Here is a 20,268-nt window from a genome sequence, read left to right as displayed (position 1 = left end):
GAGAGAGAGAGAGAGAGAAAGAGAGAGAGAGAGAGAGAGAGAAAGAGATATATAAATGAAGAGAGTGTGTATGAAATAAAGAAAAGATATAAATATAAAGAAAAAAAGTGGGAGCTCGCGATCTGTACAAACTGTATGCTGGAACCCTGTGTATCCCTCTCAGCCCGGGTTGGCCCTGACAGTAAGAGTAGACGTTACCGCCTCCTCAAATGTCACAGATCTTATTAGGTTGAGTCGATGGGGAGTGTAAAAAACATGTCGTACAACAAATCACTTCCGTGTTCACAGCCTAAGTCGCAGAGTCTGTCCCCCCACCCCACCACACCCCCTTTTTTAAATTAAAGATTTCAACAAGATTAGTTTCCCAGTCTGTCCTGTCCTGACCTTTTAGAGTTCCTTAATAAAATTACGTTGCTATTTCTAGCTTTGATGTAAGAATCCTTTCAAAATTAGATATAGGCGTTTTTGCACCCCCCCCCCTCCCTCACCAAAGAAAAGAATTGACACTCTGGCATCTATTGTGTAGTGGTTAGGCATTTGGCTGCCGTGTACAAGAGACTCAGGTTTGATCTTATGTGAAGAGATTTTTTTTTTATCGAGTATCTCGGTCTTTCTGCAGGGATGTTGTATTCCGTTCAACCTGGGTTGATCTGACAGGTATGGGGCCGTCTGCCCGCATCCTAGTGTGAGGCATAGTGGTGAAAGTAGGCGCTCGTCAAAATCATGAAATCCGAGAAATCGGCATTATTTGGCCAGTTTGGAATTTTTTTTTTCTCGAATTTTCGTTTCTTGGCTCAACAGCTTGTATGTCCATCCAAAAACACTTTTATGTGTGGATTTTATGGAAAAGACGTTGATTACCAGCAAATCAAATTTAAACTTGCAGTTTTCAAGGACTCTTAAGCTGTGGAAGTCCCCAAACTTTGGCGGCCATTTTCACACTAATTTTACCCCTGAAACCAGGCGACCCCACATCCTTCAATCGTAATTATATCTTGACATCTGTTCAAGATAAATGTTTTTTTTTTTTCATTGAAAGCAAGGAAAATGAACAATTTGGAAGGTGATACCAATAACTCTACATGTCCAAAAATTGACGAGCGCCTGATTCCACTGCGTCGTGACACAAATGATCTAAACTGTTTCAAAGGGGGCGTGACCTACATCTAAGATTTCCTTCTTTTTCTAACCGACACATTTTTAGTTCATGTAGGTGGCAGGTTTCGACACTGCTTGGCATTGCCTAACCGTACTGAGAGAGATGATACGAAGTCCCAGGAGAAAGACCTGGATACTCCAAAGAAATTCCCCCGGCAAGGGAATCGAACTCCCATTTTCAGATTCTGCTCGAGTCAATGAAGCACCTAATGCGGGGTGCCCACCACGGATGTGATCGGCCGATCGGTCCGATCGCCCGACTCGATCGCCTCAAAAACAAACGTGTTTGTTTTCAGTTTCAAGCGATCGAGTCTGGCGATCGCCCGATCCAGCCGTAGTGGGCACCCCATATTACACCCCCAGTCCATCGCGCGTGACGAGGTCTCGATCTGTACATGGGGACGATCGCAGGCGAAGGTAGTGCTCAGCGATACGTCGCGTCACGTGTAAGGAAACGGGTTCTTTATAATCTTATACAGGGAGCCCACTACGGATGGGATCGAGCGATCGGCCTAATAACAAATGTGTTTGTTTTCAGTTTCAAGCGATCGAGTCGGGCGATCAGCCCGATCCAGCCGTAGTGGGCACCCCGTATTACTTGATTGATTTTGGAGCGGTAAGGACCACGCGCGACGCAACGTCGCGTCGAGTATAAGGAGACATTATTATATATACTCTTAGACGCCAATTACGAATCGTTGCTTCCTGGTCTCATGATAAAAGAAGAAAATGCGCAACGATCTCAAAAAGTGTTAAAAAAAAATCAAACTTATCTTTATCTTGATCATCGTTGTCATAACCGTTATCGTTTTCTCGTCACTTTTACTCTAAAGCCCTAACGTCGAGATGTAGAAAAACACGCCGACACTTATATTTCAGTGCATTCTGAACCACGACCCCTTTTAAAGCCCCCCCCCCCCAAACAAACTCCAACAACAACAAAAAACAACTACAACAACAAACAAACAAACAAACTATAACGACAAAATGATAAAAAAATAAACAAAAGAATCTTTTTAGTGAGAACTCAATAACAGCCTCCATCTTGATTAAAAAAACAACACCATGAAACAAGAAAGAACGTCAGAAAAACCCCCAACAAAAGACAAAAGCTATTATATTAGACCTGCTTCCTCTTCTTAATTCATTCCCTTATTATCTGTTCATTGTCAACGGTCTTCTTGATAACCCCCCCCCCCCACCCAATACAAAACATCTATACACGGAAGTAAAGACAGACGCAGACTTCAAACCTTTCCCTTCGTTCACACAAGCCGTGTCCTTATTATTTATCATCCATGCCAACAGGTCTGCCCTTGCCACGAACACCCTTTCGCACGTGTTGATAACAATGTGTCGCGACGCAGTGGAATCAGGCGCTCGTCAATTTTTGGGCATGTGGAGTTATTGGTATCATCTTCAAAATTGTTCATTTTCCTTGCTTTCAATGAAAAAAAAACCCCAAAAGTTATCTTGAACAGAAGTCAAGATATAATTACGATTGAAGTAGGTGGGGTCGCCTGGTTTTGAAGGCAAAATTAATGTGAAAATGGCCGCCAAAGTTTGGGGACTTCGACAGCTTAAGATTCCTTGAAAACTGCAAATTTAAATTTGATGTGCCCGTTAATCAACGTTTTTTTCTCTCCATAAAATCCACACATTAAAGTGCTTTTGAAAGGTTATACAAGGTGTTGAGCCCAACAAAAAAAAATTGGAAAATTTTTTTTATAAACTGGCCAAAAAAATACCGATTTTTCGGATATCATTATTTTGACGAGCGCCTGATTTCCCAACGATGCCTCACAATTTTTTTGCCCTTAATTTACCAGAGGTCAAAATGTTGCTTGCGTCTAGGCTAACGTCATCCAAATGGCACGGGAGGTTTCCCTGAGGTGATGTGGGAGTCCGGAGTGACAGGCTCTCGGCGTGGTGGGGTTCATTCCATTGCGTCTTGTCCGAGTTCCCTGGGTTCGCTTGCACGTAGGCTCTTTCACAATCACACAGACGTACACGCATACACACACAAACAAGCAAACACGTGCGCGTACATTAAGGGGACGGGGGGGGGGGGGGGGGGGGCTACACCTGGAGGCTATCTCGCTTATTACTGGACCGAATTTTACCAAATTTCACACATATAACAAGCATAGTAAGGAGTCTTAAAATCCGCAATCAAATTTGAGAAAAAAGTTTCGTTTCCATGGATGAGCCGCCATATTGGATTTTTATTGACATGTCTTACGTAATGAATACCGCACTTATCGCTCATGGAAATTGATTGTTTTGTTTTTTTTGCATGCGTGTTCACAAACATTAGATCTAAAAATTAGTCTGTTGTTTTTTTCCTAATCGAATTAGAAAATAACATTTTTAATGAATTTTTTCCTGAGGTCGCATTCAAGTTTGCGAAAAATCCGTGAAAATCCACACTCCAGACACCACCAACAAAAATCTATTCCATATATCAAAAATTCAACAGATAATTTTTAGTATTACCTCTTCTCTTCATTCTGTGAAAATTTCATGAAGATTGGATGAAAAATGGTAGAGTTATTCAAAAAAGTATAGAGAAAAGTCGCATTTTGAGAAAACGGCCGGTAAAGAAAAATAAAATACTGACTTTATGAGGAAATGACGGTTACAAACATGCCCGGTATGGGAAAATATACGGTTTTTGGGGGTTCTTATGCCATGAAATAGTTGTAGGAGAGGCTGAGGAAGCTAAAAAATTCCTACAACTCAAATTCCATGATTTTGAGCCGAATTTGGATTTTGGGGGTGTAGCCCCCCCCCCCCCCCCCCTTAATTTACGGACGCGCGCCGACACGTTCGCCATTAGCTCGAAATGCGTTTTATTTTTAACGCCTTCATCCCAGAATCTATTTAATTAATATATAAAAGCTGACTTGGGAGGCCTTGTGCATAAACCCCACCCTTATTACCAAATCCACACCTTTGAAACTTTTCAGTCATCCAAAGCATCCATCTGGCTTGGATCTAACTTTTAAAAATCAACGCAAACTGGTTTCCCCGATTTTTCCAAAATGCTTCGTTTCGTCCACACAGAATATTGGGAAAGTCCGTCTTCTAAGACGCCATTGTAAACAAGTGAGGTTTCCGTTCACTCTCCGTGCACCAGTACTGATTCCACACCTTTAGAATTCTGCAGTGTACAACCAAAGAGTCTACATAACAAGAGGGTCCACTCCTCTCTTTGAGCCAATTAAAAAAGTGTCCTCAAAATTCAGTGGCGCCCTCTTCACAAATGCGCACCCTTTGCGAAGAGAGTTACCCTACTTGTGTAAATAAATCATAGTGAAACTAACAAGTTTTTGAATAATAAGAATTCAAATTTCGGAAGAACGCTTATTCAAAGATGGTTACGCTGACAATAAACCTCTTCCGGAGGAAGGGGCGACTATTTTCTTCGTGTAATTTGACTTTAGAAGGAGAGGCGAGAGGTCATTAAAATAATAAAATCCATAAAACTCCGCACTGAACGAACCAGAACAGCTGATGAACAGCAGTCGATCTGCGCATGCATGGAGGTGCTATTCCTATTCTTCTTCTGGAGAAACGAAAGAGAGCCTCAAAACAGACTACAGCGCCATCTGAAGCAAAGAGCAGACTTCCGGCGGAACCTTTTTTGGCTTAGTGGCCCATCTTGTTATGTACTATCTTTGGTACAACCGCGAAAGCGGAATAGAGAATCAATCTATATTTTTGGCAACTTGGAAACACGTGTGTCACTTTTCTCTCAAGATGTATTGCTACATTCCAGTAGAGTGTAAATATGTTAGGCCATTGAATTTCATTAGATGTTAATGCTTCGATCATTCCTTTCATCGAAAGGAGGCCCAGCTACTGAACTGATAAAACACTATGATGTGGTTTACTTCTTCTTTCCTATAGAGCATCTATCGTCCTTATCCTTCCTTCTTCTTTTTTAAAAATATTAAATGTTTGTTACTCTCTTGTAACACCCCTAATCTTCTAGCGCTCATATGATCTTATGCAGTTGCGAGCGCCGTAAAATCTCTACTAAAACTAAAAGGAAAATTCGAGACTCTCTCATCCCACTTTTCTTTGAGTTGAGAGGCTCGGCCTTTTAACAAGCATTACAGTGTTGAAAAGAAATTAAGGTTATACAGTTGTGTTAGCTTTGAAGGCCACACACTTTCGCTCACAAAACCACATGCTTAAACACACAGAAAGATGATGATGATGATGATGATGATGATGATGATGATGATGATGATGATGATGATGATGATGATGATGATGATGATGATGATGATGATGATGATGGTAACGATGATGTGGATGATAATAATAATATTGATAATAATATTGATAATAGAATAATAATGAAAATAATAATAATAATAATAATAATAATAATAATAATAATAATAATAATAATAATAATAATAATAATAATAATAATGATAATAATAATAATAATAATAATAATAATAATAATAATAATAATAATAATAAAACAAATTAGCATATCATTTTATGTATAGCACTTATATCCTCGGTCAGCAGTAAGCTATATGCGCTTTACAATCTATATTATACGCAAATACAAACCCACGCGGACATATCACCCATAAGGAAGAAAGCTATGTCGCAACTCTTGAACACGTTAAAGCCTAACCTCGAAATGGGTTTGAATAATCTTAATGTTATTGATGGAGCCGAAATTTAGCTCATTGTTATAATATATTAAATCTTTTTGAAGAGAGAATGTCAATTTTTTTCTTAAAATTACTGAAAGCGCCTTCAAAATCAAATTTTAATGCTCTCTTCTTCCCTTCTATAATTTGGATAAATCGATGCAGTCACAACCACCCATTGGCATAGACCTTATGATATATGGTCGCTTTTAAGGACGAGCGGGCGAACCCAGATTTCGGGGTTTTCCAGAAATCTAGACCTGCACCAAAAGAGGGCATTGTACTACCTATAGGAGAAGTTTGGTTTCATTGGTGTGTATATTTGTTTGGTAATATAGAAAACTCTCCTTGACTTTCAAAGAAACTGAACAAGGGGCAAAAACTTTACCTTCGATTTTCTCAAAATAGCATTTTTCGGGATAGCCCCCTTGTGCGTTAAAAGCGACCGTATTTAGATGGACACCTGTGGATAGCTTTTCACTATATAGGTTATCTAAGGTCCTTGGTGTTATTGCACATAAATACCAGCTTCTACCCCCTCCCCCCTGTCTTTGGGTCATTTTCATAAGCAGACACAAGGACTGACTATATTATATTATGTAACAGTCAAGACCCGGTAGCACGCAACGATACGTTATATCAGATTCGTCATAATAGTATGCGAGAACTGTCCGTTGTATCGAAAAATGTGTAGATCTAGTCTGTTAACACGTTACGTTCTATCATCCAATTCTTTTACGATTAGTAACAATTTTTCTCTTTGCATCAGAAAACAGTGATGTCTCTTCGCAACGATAACCACTTGCTTGTGCTCTGTGCACTGAAAGAAAAAAAGGCTTATTTGAACAAAATACTGGCCTTTAAAGCGACATACGTATTGGCCTACATCACAAACGATAGATCGTCCAATTTTTGTATAATTTATTGTTACGTGTAACCTGGCCTTCAGACACTCCTTCTTTCCTATCAAACATACATCTATCGTCCTTATCTCCCCTCCTTCTATTTTGTGTTTGTTACTTCCTTGTAACACCTCTAATCTTCCGCACTTATATGACCTTATTGTGTTACAAGTGCCGTAAAACACTTACTAAAACAAAAGAAAAACCTAAAGCCTTCAGACTGGTCAAGTCTACCTAAAAAGGTGAGAGGAACTAAAGGCAAAAAATTTATTGGAATAGCTTGTGTCATTTTGCGAGCAGTTTAATCAAGATAATGTAACTAGAGACCTTTGTGATAATAAAAGTAGGCTAAAACAATCACAGCATTCAAGAAAGAACTGAAAAGCTATCGGGTGGGGGATCCGATGAATGTAGGGCAGTATTTGATTTGCTTTAAAAGCCAGTCTATTGTTCAGATAAGCCTTTTCTTTGTTTTTTGTTAAGTATCAATGGTTGAGACATGGCAGCTCTCTGACGCAAGGAGAAGGAACCTAATCAAATGTCATAGGACATGACAACAGACTGGAACGTGTTAACGGATTATCCAGTTCGATAAAAGGAATCGTTTTTTCCCCCATTTTTATTTAGAGTGCAGTGATTTTTGAGAGCATCCGAGCAAAGGAATGAATGGAAAACAATGATCGCCGATGTCTATCGCAGATCTGGCACTAGATGATGATGATGATCATAGGGTTTATGTACGTTTGCATAAATAATGACAGTTTGAAGATTTCGGTTTTCTGAGCATCTTTCACTTTAAAGTGATTTCTGAGAGTAGCTCATATACACATTAATATAATTACGCAGACAAACACTTTCACACACATACATACACATACACACAGAGGGTGCTGTGGAAAACGGACAGCTCTCGCCTACGATGGGATTAATACAATTTTTCGTTGCGTGTAACCAGGGCTTCACTCAAAATGAGCACCTGGCTGCAGTAAGTGCATGATTTGTGGCGTCGGTGGTTTAGTGGTTAGGCTCTCGGACTCGCTACCGTAAGGTCGTGGGTTCGAATCCCGTCAGGGGGCCGACGTTTTGTCCTTGGGAAAGGCACTTTACACGAATGTTCCTCACTTCACCTAGGTGGGAATGGGTACCCGGCTATAGACAGCGAAAGATCTTGTCAGTTTGATAGTGTTTGAGCGTTTAATCAGCTGCTTGCTCTGTATGCTTCCCGGGAAGCTGAAAATGTTTCGGAGTGTACTATGGTCTGCAGGGGTAATAATATAGTGTAAAGCGCATAGAGCCTGCTGTTGAGCGGGGATATGCGCTATACAAATGCTATTAATTAGTATTATGATTTGTTTCCCTCAGCCACTAGTCAGGTCATGACATGATTACAGCATTTTGTCTTAGCTATCTATGCAAGGCAAGATTAAGATAGTTAAATTCGAAACCAGATTGATAATAATTGTCATCTCTTCTTCTGGGTCTTCTGTTAACATCTACTATTTTGTTGAATTTACTGAATCCATCATTAAAAAAATCTTATGACTAATATGTCTACTGCAGGTTTAAATGTCTTAAATGCATTCTACGTAAAGTAGGAATACATATTGAAGTAGATATTTTCTCGATTATTTTGGCAGGTGAACATGTGGATTCAGGATTTATTTTCCTTCGTAACTCAGCGTAGTGATATCGTCTCAAATGAAAAGTAGGCTAGGCTTATTGTTAATATTTGTTATATATCATGTTTTATATTGTTTCTATATTAGGAAAGCTTTTCGCGTGTCTGCTCAATCTCTATTTGATTCTTTGACTCACTCTGATCACGCTGTCAAACAATTCAGCATACGGATCACGACTGTGCGTGCTTCTCCGCTCCAGATATTCACTTTGCCGTGATAGACAAGGAAGAATTCTTCGCTCTGAGATCGATAACCTTTGTCATTGTCATTGTTATTGTCCAAGAGAGCTTAAAAGAAACAAAGCTAACACGACAAACCAGCGCTTCTTTGTGATACCTCGCCTTTGTCTTAAACGAGAAAAAGGCTTTATTACAAACGAGAGACAGCTAATGAGACAACCCTTACAAGAAAGGGGAGGGATTCCAATCAAGATTATTATTATTCTACCTCGGAGACAAAAAGGCTCGTCTTGATATTTATTTCCATTCAAATGAGATAAATTAAATAAATGTAGAAATCGGATTTGAGTTGTTGTTTAAATCAAACGCAAGTTCAAAAGCTGTTGTTTTAAATGAAACGCATAATCAAAAGAAAAAAAAAGCGCTATCTTTCAAAATCGGATTTTCCTCATCAGCCAGCGGGAGGATCAATTAAAAAGAACAAACAAATACATCAAACCTGTTTTGTCTAGCTTTCTCACTGGCTCTTTTCTTTTAATTGTTGACATGTTTTTTTATTACAGTATCCGTTCAATAATAATAATTTTATGACATGAAAGGGTTTGGGTATATGGAAATTGGGGGGATTTGGGGGGGGGGGGGGCCTGAAGGAAAACCTCTTTTACAGTCAGAACTATATAACATTATATCTCCATAACTGATATACAAAAAGGTTAGAATGTGTGTGTGTGTGTGTGTGTGTGTGTGTGTGTGTGTGTGTGTGTGTGTGTGTGTGTGTGTGAATAAGGGGGGGAGTGACTCCATAGAATCAAACAAATTCCTCTTTATTGAACGCTTAGGAAACTTTGTTTTAAAAGGGTGTACATGAATACACAAATACAATAATTGACACATAAATACACGAATAATACACGCTGCCACGAACACAGACAATCTACACAGCTGTGCTGGTCTCCTCTGTGTGTGTAGCGTCTGTGTTTGAGCTTGAGATATCGTGTCTTGCTCAAGGACACACCCCACTGACTACCCACCTAAATGCCGTGTCACCGATGCACGCTTGACCCAATTATTGTCATCCAGAGCTCACTAACTACATGTATTCAGCCACTTTGGTACCTCAGAATTACAAAGTTTAATCTTCTCAGTACCTATTTTTGAGAAATTTGACACGAAAGATTTTGAGTTTCAAATCATGTCAAGCTTTTTGGAAAGCAATTCTTTGAATATCTTAATGAAGACTCCGAACAATGTTATAATTTTGATAGAGCAGATAGAACATTTGGTTTCTTACCTCAATGTCTTAGTAACTCAAAACAGCCTAAGATGCCGGATAGTACTTTGAAATTCTGAGGTAGCGACTTTTAAACGTGTTGGCGGATCAGGTCAATGATATCAGGTTCATAAATGAAAAGAAAAAAAAAAAGAAGAAAAAAAAAGAAAAGAAAAAAGAAAATCTTTCTTGTGCTGGAAAGCAATAACATCTTCTCAAAACAGCAATTACCCCTGGCAGTGAGTAATGTTGATAAGCACGCGATTGCCCAATGAAGCCATGTTGACACAAATATTCTGCACAACACTGGCCTTGTGCGCATTTGCTGCAATCATGTTTTAGAACATTTCTTTTAATTACACGATTTGATAACCGGATAGATGAACCTATTATAGATCTCCAAGACTTGGAAATGACGAGGCTTCAATCTCCCTCTCCTCTCACGAAATAAACAGATTCGGAAGAAACTGCAAAGTAAGCGTTTCCCTACATGCACACTTTCAGATCCACGCTCCAGCAAAAACTCATTCTGTCGTAAGCTTAAATCGCCAAGGGCGCTTCCCTGCTTCGTGTAAATATACTTGATGAAATTAATGAAGCCTTTCCGAGCCCAGTGCAAAAGGAACGATATTATTGTCCAGAGTGGCAAGGAAAAGACAAAACCATAAAAAAAATCCCTAATCTGATCCTTGGTCTATTGAACCAAAGAGATTTCAGAACTCCATTCCTGTTTTCTCATGTACTCATGAAGCTTTTTTCCCCGTGTTTCTCGTGTTTCTTTAAAACTGAGACGTCTGTGAACATGCCTCGGCAAAGGGACTTGTACTTTCTGAATCACGACTTCTTATTACCCCCACACACCCACCAGTTTTTCTTAAATTTTGTGTTGACTTTCTCTTTGACTGGGCTCAGAGCGAGGCTAGGAATTTCTAAGAACTTAAGACGCTTGTTCTTCCACCAGTGGAGGGTGTTATTTGTCGCTACCCTGGAATTACAAAATTCTATCTGCTCAATACCTAGTTTTGAGAAATTAATTTGAAATTAATTTTTCACAACATGTCAAGCTTTTTTCAAATATGCAATTCTATGAATATGTTGATAACAACTCCGATTAATCTTACTGTTTTGATAGAGAATATGGAACTTCTGGTTTCAGACCTCATTGTCTTAGTAACTCAAAATGGCCAAAAATGTCCGGTAGAACTTTGTAATATCTGAGGTAACAATGTGTCTTCTTGTTTGTCAGGCCGTGCCTCTCTGTGCCACAACTCCAGGAAGGAGTGACATCTTTTAGTTCTGATTAACGCTATCCGTACGTCGTGTTTTACTATCGTAACCATACGACATGGGGAACTCTGTGCCACCACTTTCCAAAAAAGAAATTACTCGTTAATCTGATCTGTACACTTTGCATAGCAGTCTGTCAAAATTATGTTTTGAGAAATGCTGAAAGTTACAAAGAGGTCTTCGAACTAGAAGTATGCTAAAATGTGAAGAATTTACCCGGGGGTGGTAAAAGTACAAAATGACCCCTGGGCGTACAGACGTTCTGTCCAACTCTTTCTTGTGCTTTTCTGTTGAACGAGAGTATGATCTAGCAACACTAGATACCTTTCACGCTCGTTTCTTAAAACCTTAAAACGAGCGGATGGTTAGAGGGCGCCATTGGTAGGTCCATCCCTCTGTTGTTTTTGTCTGTCTCTCGTACTTTTTCCCAGCACTAAATGACCGGTACTGTATCGATGCGCTTTTCTTTACTCAATCTTAAAACGACAGTCTAGTATAACAACAATGGTTACCTGCTGCCACTTTGCCACTTATCTGTTGATAAACCGCATTGTTGAACGCACAATAGATCAGTCTAGCCAAAAAAAAATTACTTCTCACGATCATGATTGAGTGACAGTGGGTTCCAGCAACAGTAAATTATGCCTGTCTAATAAATTTAGTCAATCATCATGCTTAGTCGTTAAAGAATAGTCTATTATAATAGACAAATTATAGGCAACTGACATCCCATAAGTGGGCACAGTCTTTGAAATACCCCATTCTTTTTTTGTTTTGTTTTTTTAGAAGGGTGTTGAGTACAATCTAAAAAAACACGCACAAAAGCAAAACATAAACTTCTTCGGAGGGGGCTCTCGTGGGTTAGAGGTTAAGGTGTTCACCTCTTAACAAAAGGTCCGGGGATCGAATCAGGGTGGCGAGTGAAAATTTTCTTCTAAAAAATTTTGTCTCCTTTCACCTCTTTTTCTGTTCTCTAGCAATGTTCTGTCGCCTGCTTTCATCTCCTCTTTCTCTCGTCACCTCCTTTGCCCCCTCTTCTGGGCTCCTGACTCTTTCTGCAGCTTTATTCTACTGCTGCTTCTTAGCTCATTCTTGCCGCTGTCTTTCAGCCACACCCCTGATCTTCAGGTAGGAAAGATCTACACCTAGCCTTCTCGGACAAGAACGAAAAATCTCGGAGGGCCCATGTCCCTTGGTGGTCTAAAATCGATAAGAGCAGGCTTCAGCCGTCACCCGGGAAAAATTCAAAATTTCCTACCAACTGTAAAAGTGTATGGTGTGTCCCGTACGCCCATATGACCTTATGCCGTTGAGACCGCCGTAAAACACTTACCCCCAAAAAAGAATTCTTCGGAGATATAAAGAGGGAAACATGAGAGGTGAAGCTCTCAAGAGTAACTGTCTTTACTTTAATCGAATCAGTTGTCTGTGGAATGTTTGTTAGTGGCGTGATGCTCTGGTGTGGTTTACTTCTTGTTTCCTATCAAACATCTATCGTCCCTATCTCCCCTTCTTTTTTATTTTTGTTACTCTCTTGTAACACCTCTTATCTTCTGGCGCTCATATGACTTGCGAGCGCTGTAAAACCTCTACTAAAACAAAACTAAGGTTTCTGGCTGCTAGGTACGTTCAGTTTCTTTCTCTTTTCATCTGTACCTTCACGACCACTCGTCCCGAAATGTGGGCTTGGTTGGATATGTTATAATAGTTTGTGCCACATGCATTTCCACTCTTTTTGTGTTTCCATATTTCTTGGAATTAGTTTCTTCTTCTTTTTCTATACTAAAAGGAAAACATGATTTTTTCAAAATGTTCTGGAGCAATATTTAGGAGCGGGAATGGGGGATTTTTTGTGGGGTAGGGGTGTACGGAAGATGTTTTAATCCGTCAGTGAGTGGCTTTCTAGATTCAGAACCCCCCCCCCCCCCCATTATGTTGCAAAAACAACAACAATAAAAAGACCCCCCAAAAAAAGAAGACAAGTACAAGAAAAGGAACCCTCCCCCCCCCCCCCACCCAGTGTACATCTCCTGAAGGACCCCGCCCTCCCTCCTTTCATGCCAACGCAGAAACCGTTTACATTATTTCGCTCAGAGTGTGGGTTTTTTTATGAAGGCATCAAATTACCTAAAGTGCTTACCTTTTCCCAACGGTGTATTAAAACTTCCCTTATAAAACCGCACGGTGCCCACAGACGTCATAGAAATGAAAACACTATCGAATATAGGTATCATGCACGATTACACAATTTACGATCCATTAGCTGTCCGTTAACCGAATTTGTCTAAAATAGAGAGTCAGCTGCGTTGAAAAAATATGTGAAAATATTTTGTCCATTGGTCTGTCTAATGTGAGGAGCTACATTTTGAACTGGCCATAAAAGGCAGCCAAAGAACGGGGGAGTTTTACATTTTGGTTTCACAGCTTTTACCCAGAAAAAAATAACGAGATAGAAACGTGAAGAATGATGGCCTAGACCCGTTTGTCTTGATCTGGCTTTTTCCATTTGGCTCGGTTCTTTCGGAGATGGACGTTAAAACTAAGAGGTCCCGCCTTTTTGATAACCTAATAGTGTTGATAGGGGCGTTAAACCCATACCATTTCACCATTTTTTCAAAAGATTAGGTTTAGGCGAATAACTTTAGCTGTGCATTTCACTGTGGGCGTAAAAAACAATTGCAACAAACAAAGATGATTTGATGTCATAAGAATAAGAAAACCTTCCTCTATAACATACTGAAAATCAGCATTTCGGGGAAAATCCGTACGTATTACGCAAACGTTCTCGCGTCAGAGCAAGTAGGATAAACCGATTTGGTCGTACTATAAATTTTGATTTTCTGACAACTTTTAGCACATTTTAAAACAATTTCAGCCATGATTTCGAATGCCGATTTTTAATATGTCATTACACGCAATTTTATCCGTCAAACCAAATAAGTTTTTTTTGTTGCAATTGTTTTTACGGTCTACCCTTAACTTTCTTCCACTAATTGGTAAGAAGACAAGATCATTGCCTCCAGTTTTTGCTTTGAACATGATTCTATCAAGCTGTGATTAATCACGCCCGGAAAAGCTTCTACACGATCTTTTATCTTTGATAAAAAAAAACTCCCTGCAAAAGGTGCATGTTAAAATTGATTAATGTCTCAAGAAAGCAGTCGGCCGATTCTGAGCCGAAGAGCAGAGCAAAATGAGAAAAGGATGTTTGAAAACCTTAAGTTTCAGCACAGCCCAGAGTTTGTTTTCGCTGTGCAGTATAAGCTGTACAGAAGACTGTTGATGTTTTCAAGTAGGTTAAACGACTTAAACAGAGAAAACGTGTCCTTGTGACATTTTCGCCTAAGTTCTCTAAGTGGAAGGTGCCGGCACTGTGATTCTAGAAGGATATAAACCAACAAAAACTATTCTTACTGCATTTGTGTCCCTACGCTGTGAACTCAGGCGCTCGTTAATTTTTGGGCATGTGGAGTTTTTGTATCCCCCTAAAGGTTGTTCTATCGTCTTGCTCTAGATGGAAAAAGTACCCATTTATCTTCAATAGAAATTGAGATATTTCCAATTGAAGGAAGGTGGGGGTTGCATGAATTCAGAAATATATTTGCGAGAAAAGGGCCACCAAAGTTTGGTAACTTCCATAGTTTTAAAGTCCTTTGAAATAGAAAATTTACAATTTTGTGCCTTAATTTTTCAGGTTCTGGACATAATTATTTTTCCTTTGTTCAGTTTTAGACCTGGGGTGCCTCTATTTAATGCATTACTGTGAAGCTCTAAGTTACTCTAATAGGTATTGTCATATACCAAAGTGATGGGAATCAATAAAGGAATATGTTTATTAGGATCTAGCGCTCACATGACCTTATTATGCAGTTGCAAGCGCCGTAAAACCTCTACTAGAACACACGAAACTGCACAGGACACAGGCACAATCACTGGTGGGAAATATTATTTTCATAAAACTTATTTTTTTCTGCGGGAACATAATGTTCTCACTGGTAGTGCATAAAATGCCACTGCATTTGAAAATGAGCATTTCCATATCCCCATGCTTTTAAAAATCATTTTTCAGAATAGCGAAAAGGAAAGGAAAAGTTTGGATAACAAATTGCCACGAACATAGCTTTACATGGAAGCAACAAAAACACTATTTTTATTGCTATGGTTATTATCATTATTTCCGCTAAGCCCGATCAAAATGATTACTCAAAAAGTATGACTTGAATATTTTCGAGAGCGTTTAATTGCTTATCATTCCAGTTTTCTAAAGCAAATGCCGAAAATCATTAATTTTTAAGCGTACAAAACAAACAAGGCTGACAGAAAAATAGGTGTCTCTATGATTGAGAAACCAGCCCAATTTTTCAGTTGTCTAGCTTTTCATAATATTGAAGTCTATTCCCTTTGAGCGCAATGCCTCACTAAACACAATTAAAAACTGGAAAAGGCCGAGAGGCGGGGCGATTTTCCAGTATAATAACTCTTTTCTGATGTAAGGATAACAGCAACAGTAAGCCTATGTCTCCTTTTGCAGGACGCGACGTCGCGTAGCGCTCGGCAGTCGCTAGCGATGACTCTCGAGTTGTATATATCCTTATGTGGGGGCTCTCGTGGCCTAGAGGTTAAAGGTATTGGCCTCTCATTCAAAGGTCCCGGGTTCGAATCCGGGTAGCGACCGAAAGAATTTTCTTCTCTAAAATTGTCTCCTTTCACCTCCTTTCCTGCTCTCTAGCAATGTTCTGCTGTCTGCTTTCGTTTCCACTTTCTGCCCCCACCCCCTCACCTCCTTTGCCCCCTCCTCTGGGCTCTTGACTCTTTCTGCAGCCTTTCTACTGCTACTCCTTGGCTCCTTCTTCCTGCTGTCTTTCTGCCACACCCCTGATCTTCTGGTAGGAAAGATCTACACCTAGCCTTCTCGGAAAAGGGCGAAAAATCTCGGAGGGCCCGTGTGCAAGTTGCGCACATTTAAGATCTCTTGGTGGTCTGAAATCGATAAGAGTAGGCTTCGGCCGCCACCTGGGCAAAATTTCCTACCAACTGAAAATATTAGGTGTGTCCCGAGCACTCATATGACCTTATGCAGTTGCGAGCGCGGTAAAAACACTTTACAAAACAAACATATATCCTTATGTGCGACCACATCACATACCACTCTCAGGGTGCGTCGACTGACACTCCTCGGCTAGGTATTTTGACCAGTGGCGATGCTTTAATCCTATCTGTACGTCGCGTTTTACTATCGTATCCATACGACGTGGGGAACTCTGTGCCAAACGGGAAATTTACTCGTTAATCCAATCCGTACGCTTTGTACAGCAGTCAGTCAAAATGATTTTTTTTAGAAATACTGAAAGTTTCAAAGAGATCTAAAATGTACAAAATGACCCCAGGCCGTACTGATATGGTTAAATCTGTCACGCCCCCAGTTTGTCGCTGGCGACGAGGTCTCGATCGCTCTATGGACTGATAGCAGACAACGGTCGCGGGCGACACGACGTCACGTCGCGTGTAAGGAGACGGATTCTTTTGTAATTTTACTTGATTGAATTTGGAGCAGCAAGGACGCGCGCGACGCGACGGCATTAGGAGACATACTCTTACAAAAATCATAGCTAGAATTAAGGCCATCTGCTGTTAAAATAGAAAAGCAGTAAACAAGATTAGAAATTCAGTAATCAGAGAAATGGGGGGAACAAATGATCTCATGCAACATATCCAACACCAACGAGTCAAATGGTTCGAACATCTCATGCGATTACCAACACACCATCCAGCACAACGTGCCTACATCAAAAACAAAAAATTCGATGGCAACAAGTCTAGAGGGCAACCGAGAAAGACTTGGATAGATGGAGTCAGGGAAACACTAACCACTCACGGCATCCCCCTGACCCAAGCTTTCCGGCTGGCGACAGAGAGACGTCTCTTTCTTCCCCCGACACCCAAAAGGGTATAAGCGGCGGATAAAAGTAACAGTAAAAGTAAAGCTGATAAAATTTCTAAAATCCGTGTCCTAAGACATTGAACTGTTTTTTCTTCTGTTTCCCCAGAGTGGGCCGTCGATGGACATGTTTAGTCCTCCTCGCAATGTCGGCGGTGTCTGCCTTCGCCTGCATGGCTGTGAACATTTCAGGTGAGTGATTTTTATAAATGTTTGTTCGTCTTTTTAGCATAATGAAAATAGTATGATCGTGTGCGGTTGCGAGCTCCGAAAGACTCTTACTAAAAACACGTCTGATTTTGTAGTGGTGAAACCTGTTGGCGCTTAAATGACCAAAATTGTGTCGATAGTGCCGTAAAACATCTATCCAATCGTCAGTCATCAGGTGAGTGACCTAGTGGCGTCGTTGGCCTAGTGGTTAGAGGCTCTCGGACTCGCAACCGTGGGGTTACCTGGATACCTGAATATCTGGATACCTGGATACCTGGAGGTGTCATCACTGACTCAGAGGTTGACGTGTAATGACCCTCCATCTTTCTCGGTCGCGAGCTGCCGCTGCACATTCTGCCATATCCAGGCCAGTCGTTATTTCTATGTTGTCCATCCATGTTAATCTTTGCCTTTCTCTGGCTCTTCTGACATGAGGTTATGATTTTGAATTCCTCCTAGGACCCTACTTTGTGTCCCTGGGAAAGGCACTGTACTCGAATTTTCCTCAATTCACCTAGATGGGAAAGGATGGGTACCCGGCTATAGACAGCGAAAGATATTGTCTGTTTGTAAGTGTTTGAGCGCATGCAATCCGCGACTTGCACTGTATGCTTTCTGAGTGTTCTTTGCTTTTCTCTAGCACCCAGGTAACAAAATGTATTGACTATGTAATTAACTCCTATAGTTTGTCGTGTTTACGTATTGTTTATCGCGATACGATAGAAAAAGACGCTCGTAAGTTCTTGTGAATGATTTTGGAGTTATTGGGATAGTCATAAAACGTGTTTATTTGTGTTGCCTTTGATCTAAATAATATCTATATATCTAAGTAGAAGTCAAGATATTTACGATTAAAGAAAGGGATGGAGGGGGGGGGGGTCCTCTAGTGTCAAAAGTAAAATAAACTTGTAAATGACTTTCAAAGTTTGTGGACTTCCAAAGCTTGAGTGTCCTTGGAAACGGCAAATATACATTTTTGTACCTTTGATCACAATTATCACAGAAAGGTGTTTTTAAATGGAGATATAATGGGTTGACACCCCCGCTCCCCACCCACCCTGAAAAAAAATAGGGGAAAAAAACCCAAACCAAAAGCGAAGGCAATTTTAGAAAATAAGAGAGAATCTCCCCCCTCCCCCAGATCGATGCAAATCGCCCAACATGCAGGCAGAAAAACGCCCGTTTCTTCCTTTCATTGTTCTTCTGAGCGCCTGATTTCACCAACGATTGGACACATAATATTATCTTTATTATTCCTTGTATATCAATTCGTTAATTAACTCCCTCTTGCAGATATTGAGGACAAAGGTACTGTGACGAGCGGACTGAGTCTTGCTGCCAAAATGGCCGCCGCTGCTTGCTGGGCCGCCGTGCAGACCTGGGGGACTGAGATCTACCCAACTGTCACCAGGTACACGATCATAATACAGTCGAACCTGCTCTAACAGCCACCTGTCTTAGACAATCACCAGTACAAACAGCCACTTTCCATTTCCCCACTGCATCTTTGTTAACATCATGCTATAATAATAGGTGGGGCCAAAGTTCTGCCCACAAAGGCTTTTTTGTGACAATACCAATCGTTTCGGAAAAATACACATTACACAAACGTGGGGCTATTTTAAAAGCTTGATAAGCGCTGTGTCATTAAATCAGTTTCTGAAATAATTATCACATTGCCTTCGAAACCTGCATTTCTGCCATAATGTGACCGGCAGACGTGTTTTTGATTGACCCACATTTAATTCGCTATAAAATCCATGTTTTACATGCTGGCGACCTGGATTTTTTTCACACACTCCCTCACACACGCCCACTCCAAAACACACATACGCTCACGATTGCGAGCGCACCGGCATATACCCTTTCACACACAATATTCACACACATATGCACATACACACACACACACCAACACACCCATACACCTTTAAACACACACGTACACACATGTACAACCCCTCCCCTCCCCCCCCCCCCCCCCCCCCCCCCCCCCCCCCCCCCAACACACCTTCTCTCATATCACACACAAAAACACATCACACCATACTGAGTGAGTACATAGTGTAATACACACGATGCAATCCGAAGATTTAAAAACATACATAAATAGAAACACAATCAGTCGTATAATACTGTACTGCAAAATGAAGCCACGGAGTCAGAGAGGTTTTAATAAAATGTGTCTTTTTATAGTTCTAATACGCCTTACATCTAGACCTCGATTTTGAGTGTCTCAGAGGATGCGAAAGGAAGTTCAAAACTGATAGAACGATATAGGCGAGGGATCTTTCAACTATTTCTTTTTAACCATCTTTCCTGGAAGCTCTTAAAAGACATTAATAGCCTGATCTTCGTGATTTGGAGAGAATCTATAAGTAAATCGAGTCTCTCCACCAGTTTGCTGATTCATTGTATCCCTATTAGCTGGTGTCGATGCTGGGGAGTCATTTAACCCTATCCGTACACCCTGGAGTCATTTTGTACCCCCGGGGTTGTATTCTTCACATTTCAGAATACTTCTAGTGCGAAGATCTCTTTGAAACTTTCAGAATTTCTTGTTAAAATTTTTTTTTGACGGACTGCTATGCAAAGCGTACGGATCGGATTAACGAGTAAATTTCCTCTCTGGAAACTGGTGGCACAGAGTTTCCAACGTTATATGGTTACAATAGTAAAACACGACGTACGGGTAGGGTTAAAGCATACCACCTTCAAAGTAATATGAACAGTGTCAATTCAGGTAGAAAAAAAATCCCATTTTCAATCATTCTACGATCATTCAGTCAGCGTAACTGACTAAAGAGGGGCCAGTTTGTTTGGATTCCTTCTGATGCAGCTTGCTTCATTTCCTCCCAGGACCTTGAACTGTTTTGCTGACATGAGCTATAACGTACTTTTGTGGCCGTTCTAAGGGAAGAAAAGATACACAAAATGAAAAAAAAAGAAGAAAAATAAAGCGG

At 40.4% G+C, this 20,268-nt stretch overlaps 1 protein-coding gene across 1 annotated transcript in view; it reads left to right on the top strand.

The window, feature by feature from the left end:
- LOC101845843 (solute carrier family 22 member 7) overlaps positions 1-20,268 on the top strand; it is a gene marked incomplete in the record, with an annotated part of 111,993 nt that overhangs the window by 88,388 nt on the left and 3,337 nt on the right. The window contains 2 exon segments of the mRNA XM_035969147.1: positions 17,205-17,287; positions 18,599-18,716. Coding sequence (XP_035825040.1) covers positions 17,205-17,287; positions 18,599-18,716 — 201 coding nt within the window.

Source organism: Aplysia californica, unplaced genomic scaffold (genome assembly GCF_000002075.1).
Source record: "Aplysia californica isolate F4 #8 unplaced genomic scaffold, AplCal3.0 scaffold00120, whole genome shotgun sequence".
In the NCBI taxonomy this organism is placed as follows: Eukaryota; Metazoa; Mollusca; class Gastropoda; order Aplysiida; family Aplysiidae; genus Aplysia; species Aplysia californica.
Note: the sequence above shows the minus strand (reverse complement) of the source record. Positions and strands in the feature narration are given on the sequence as shown.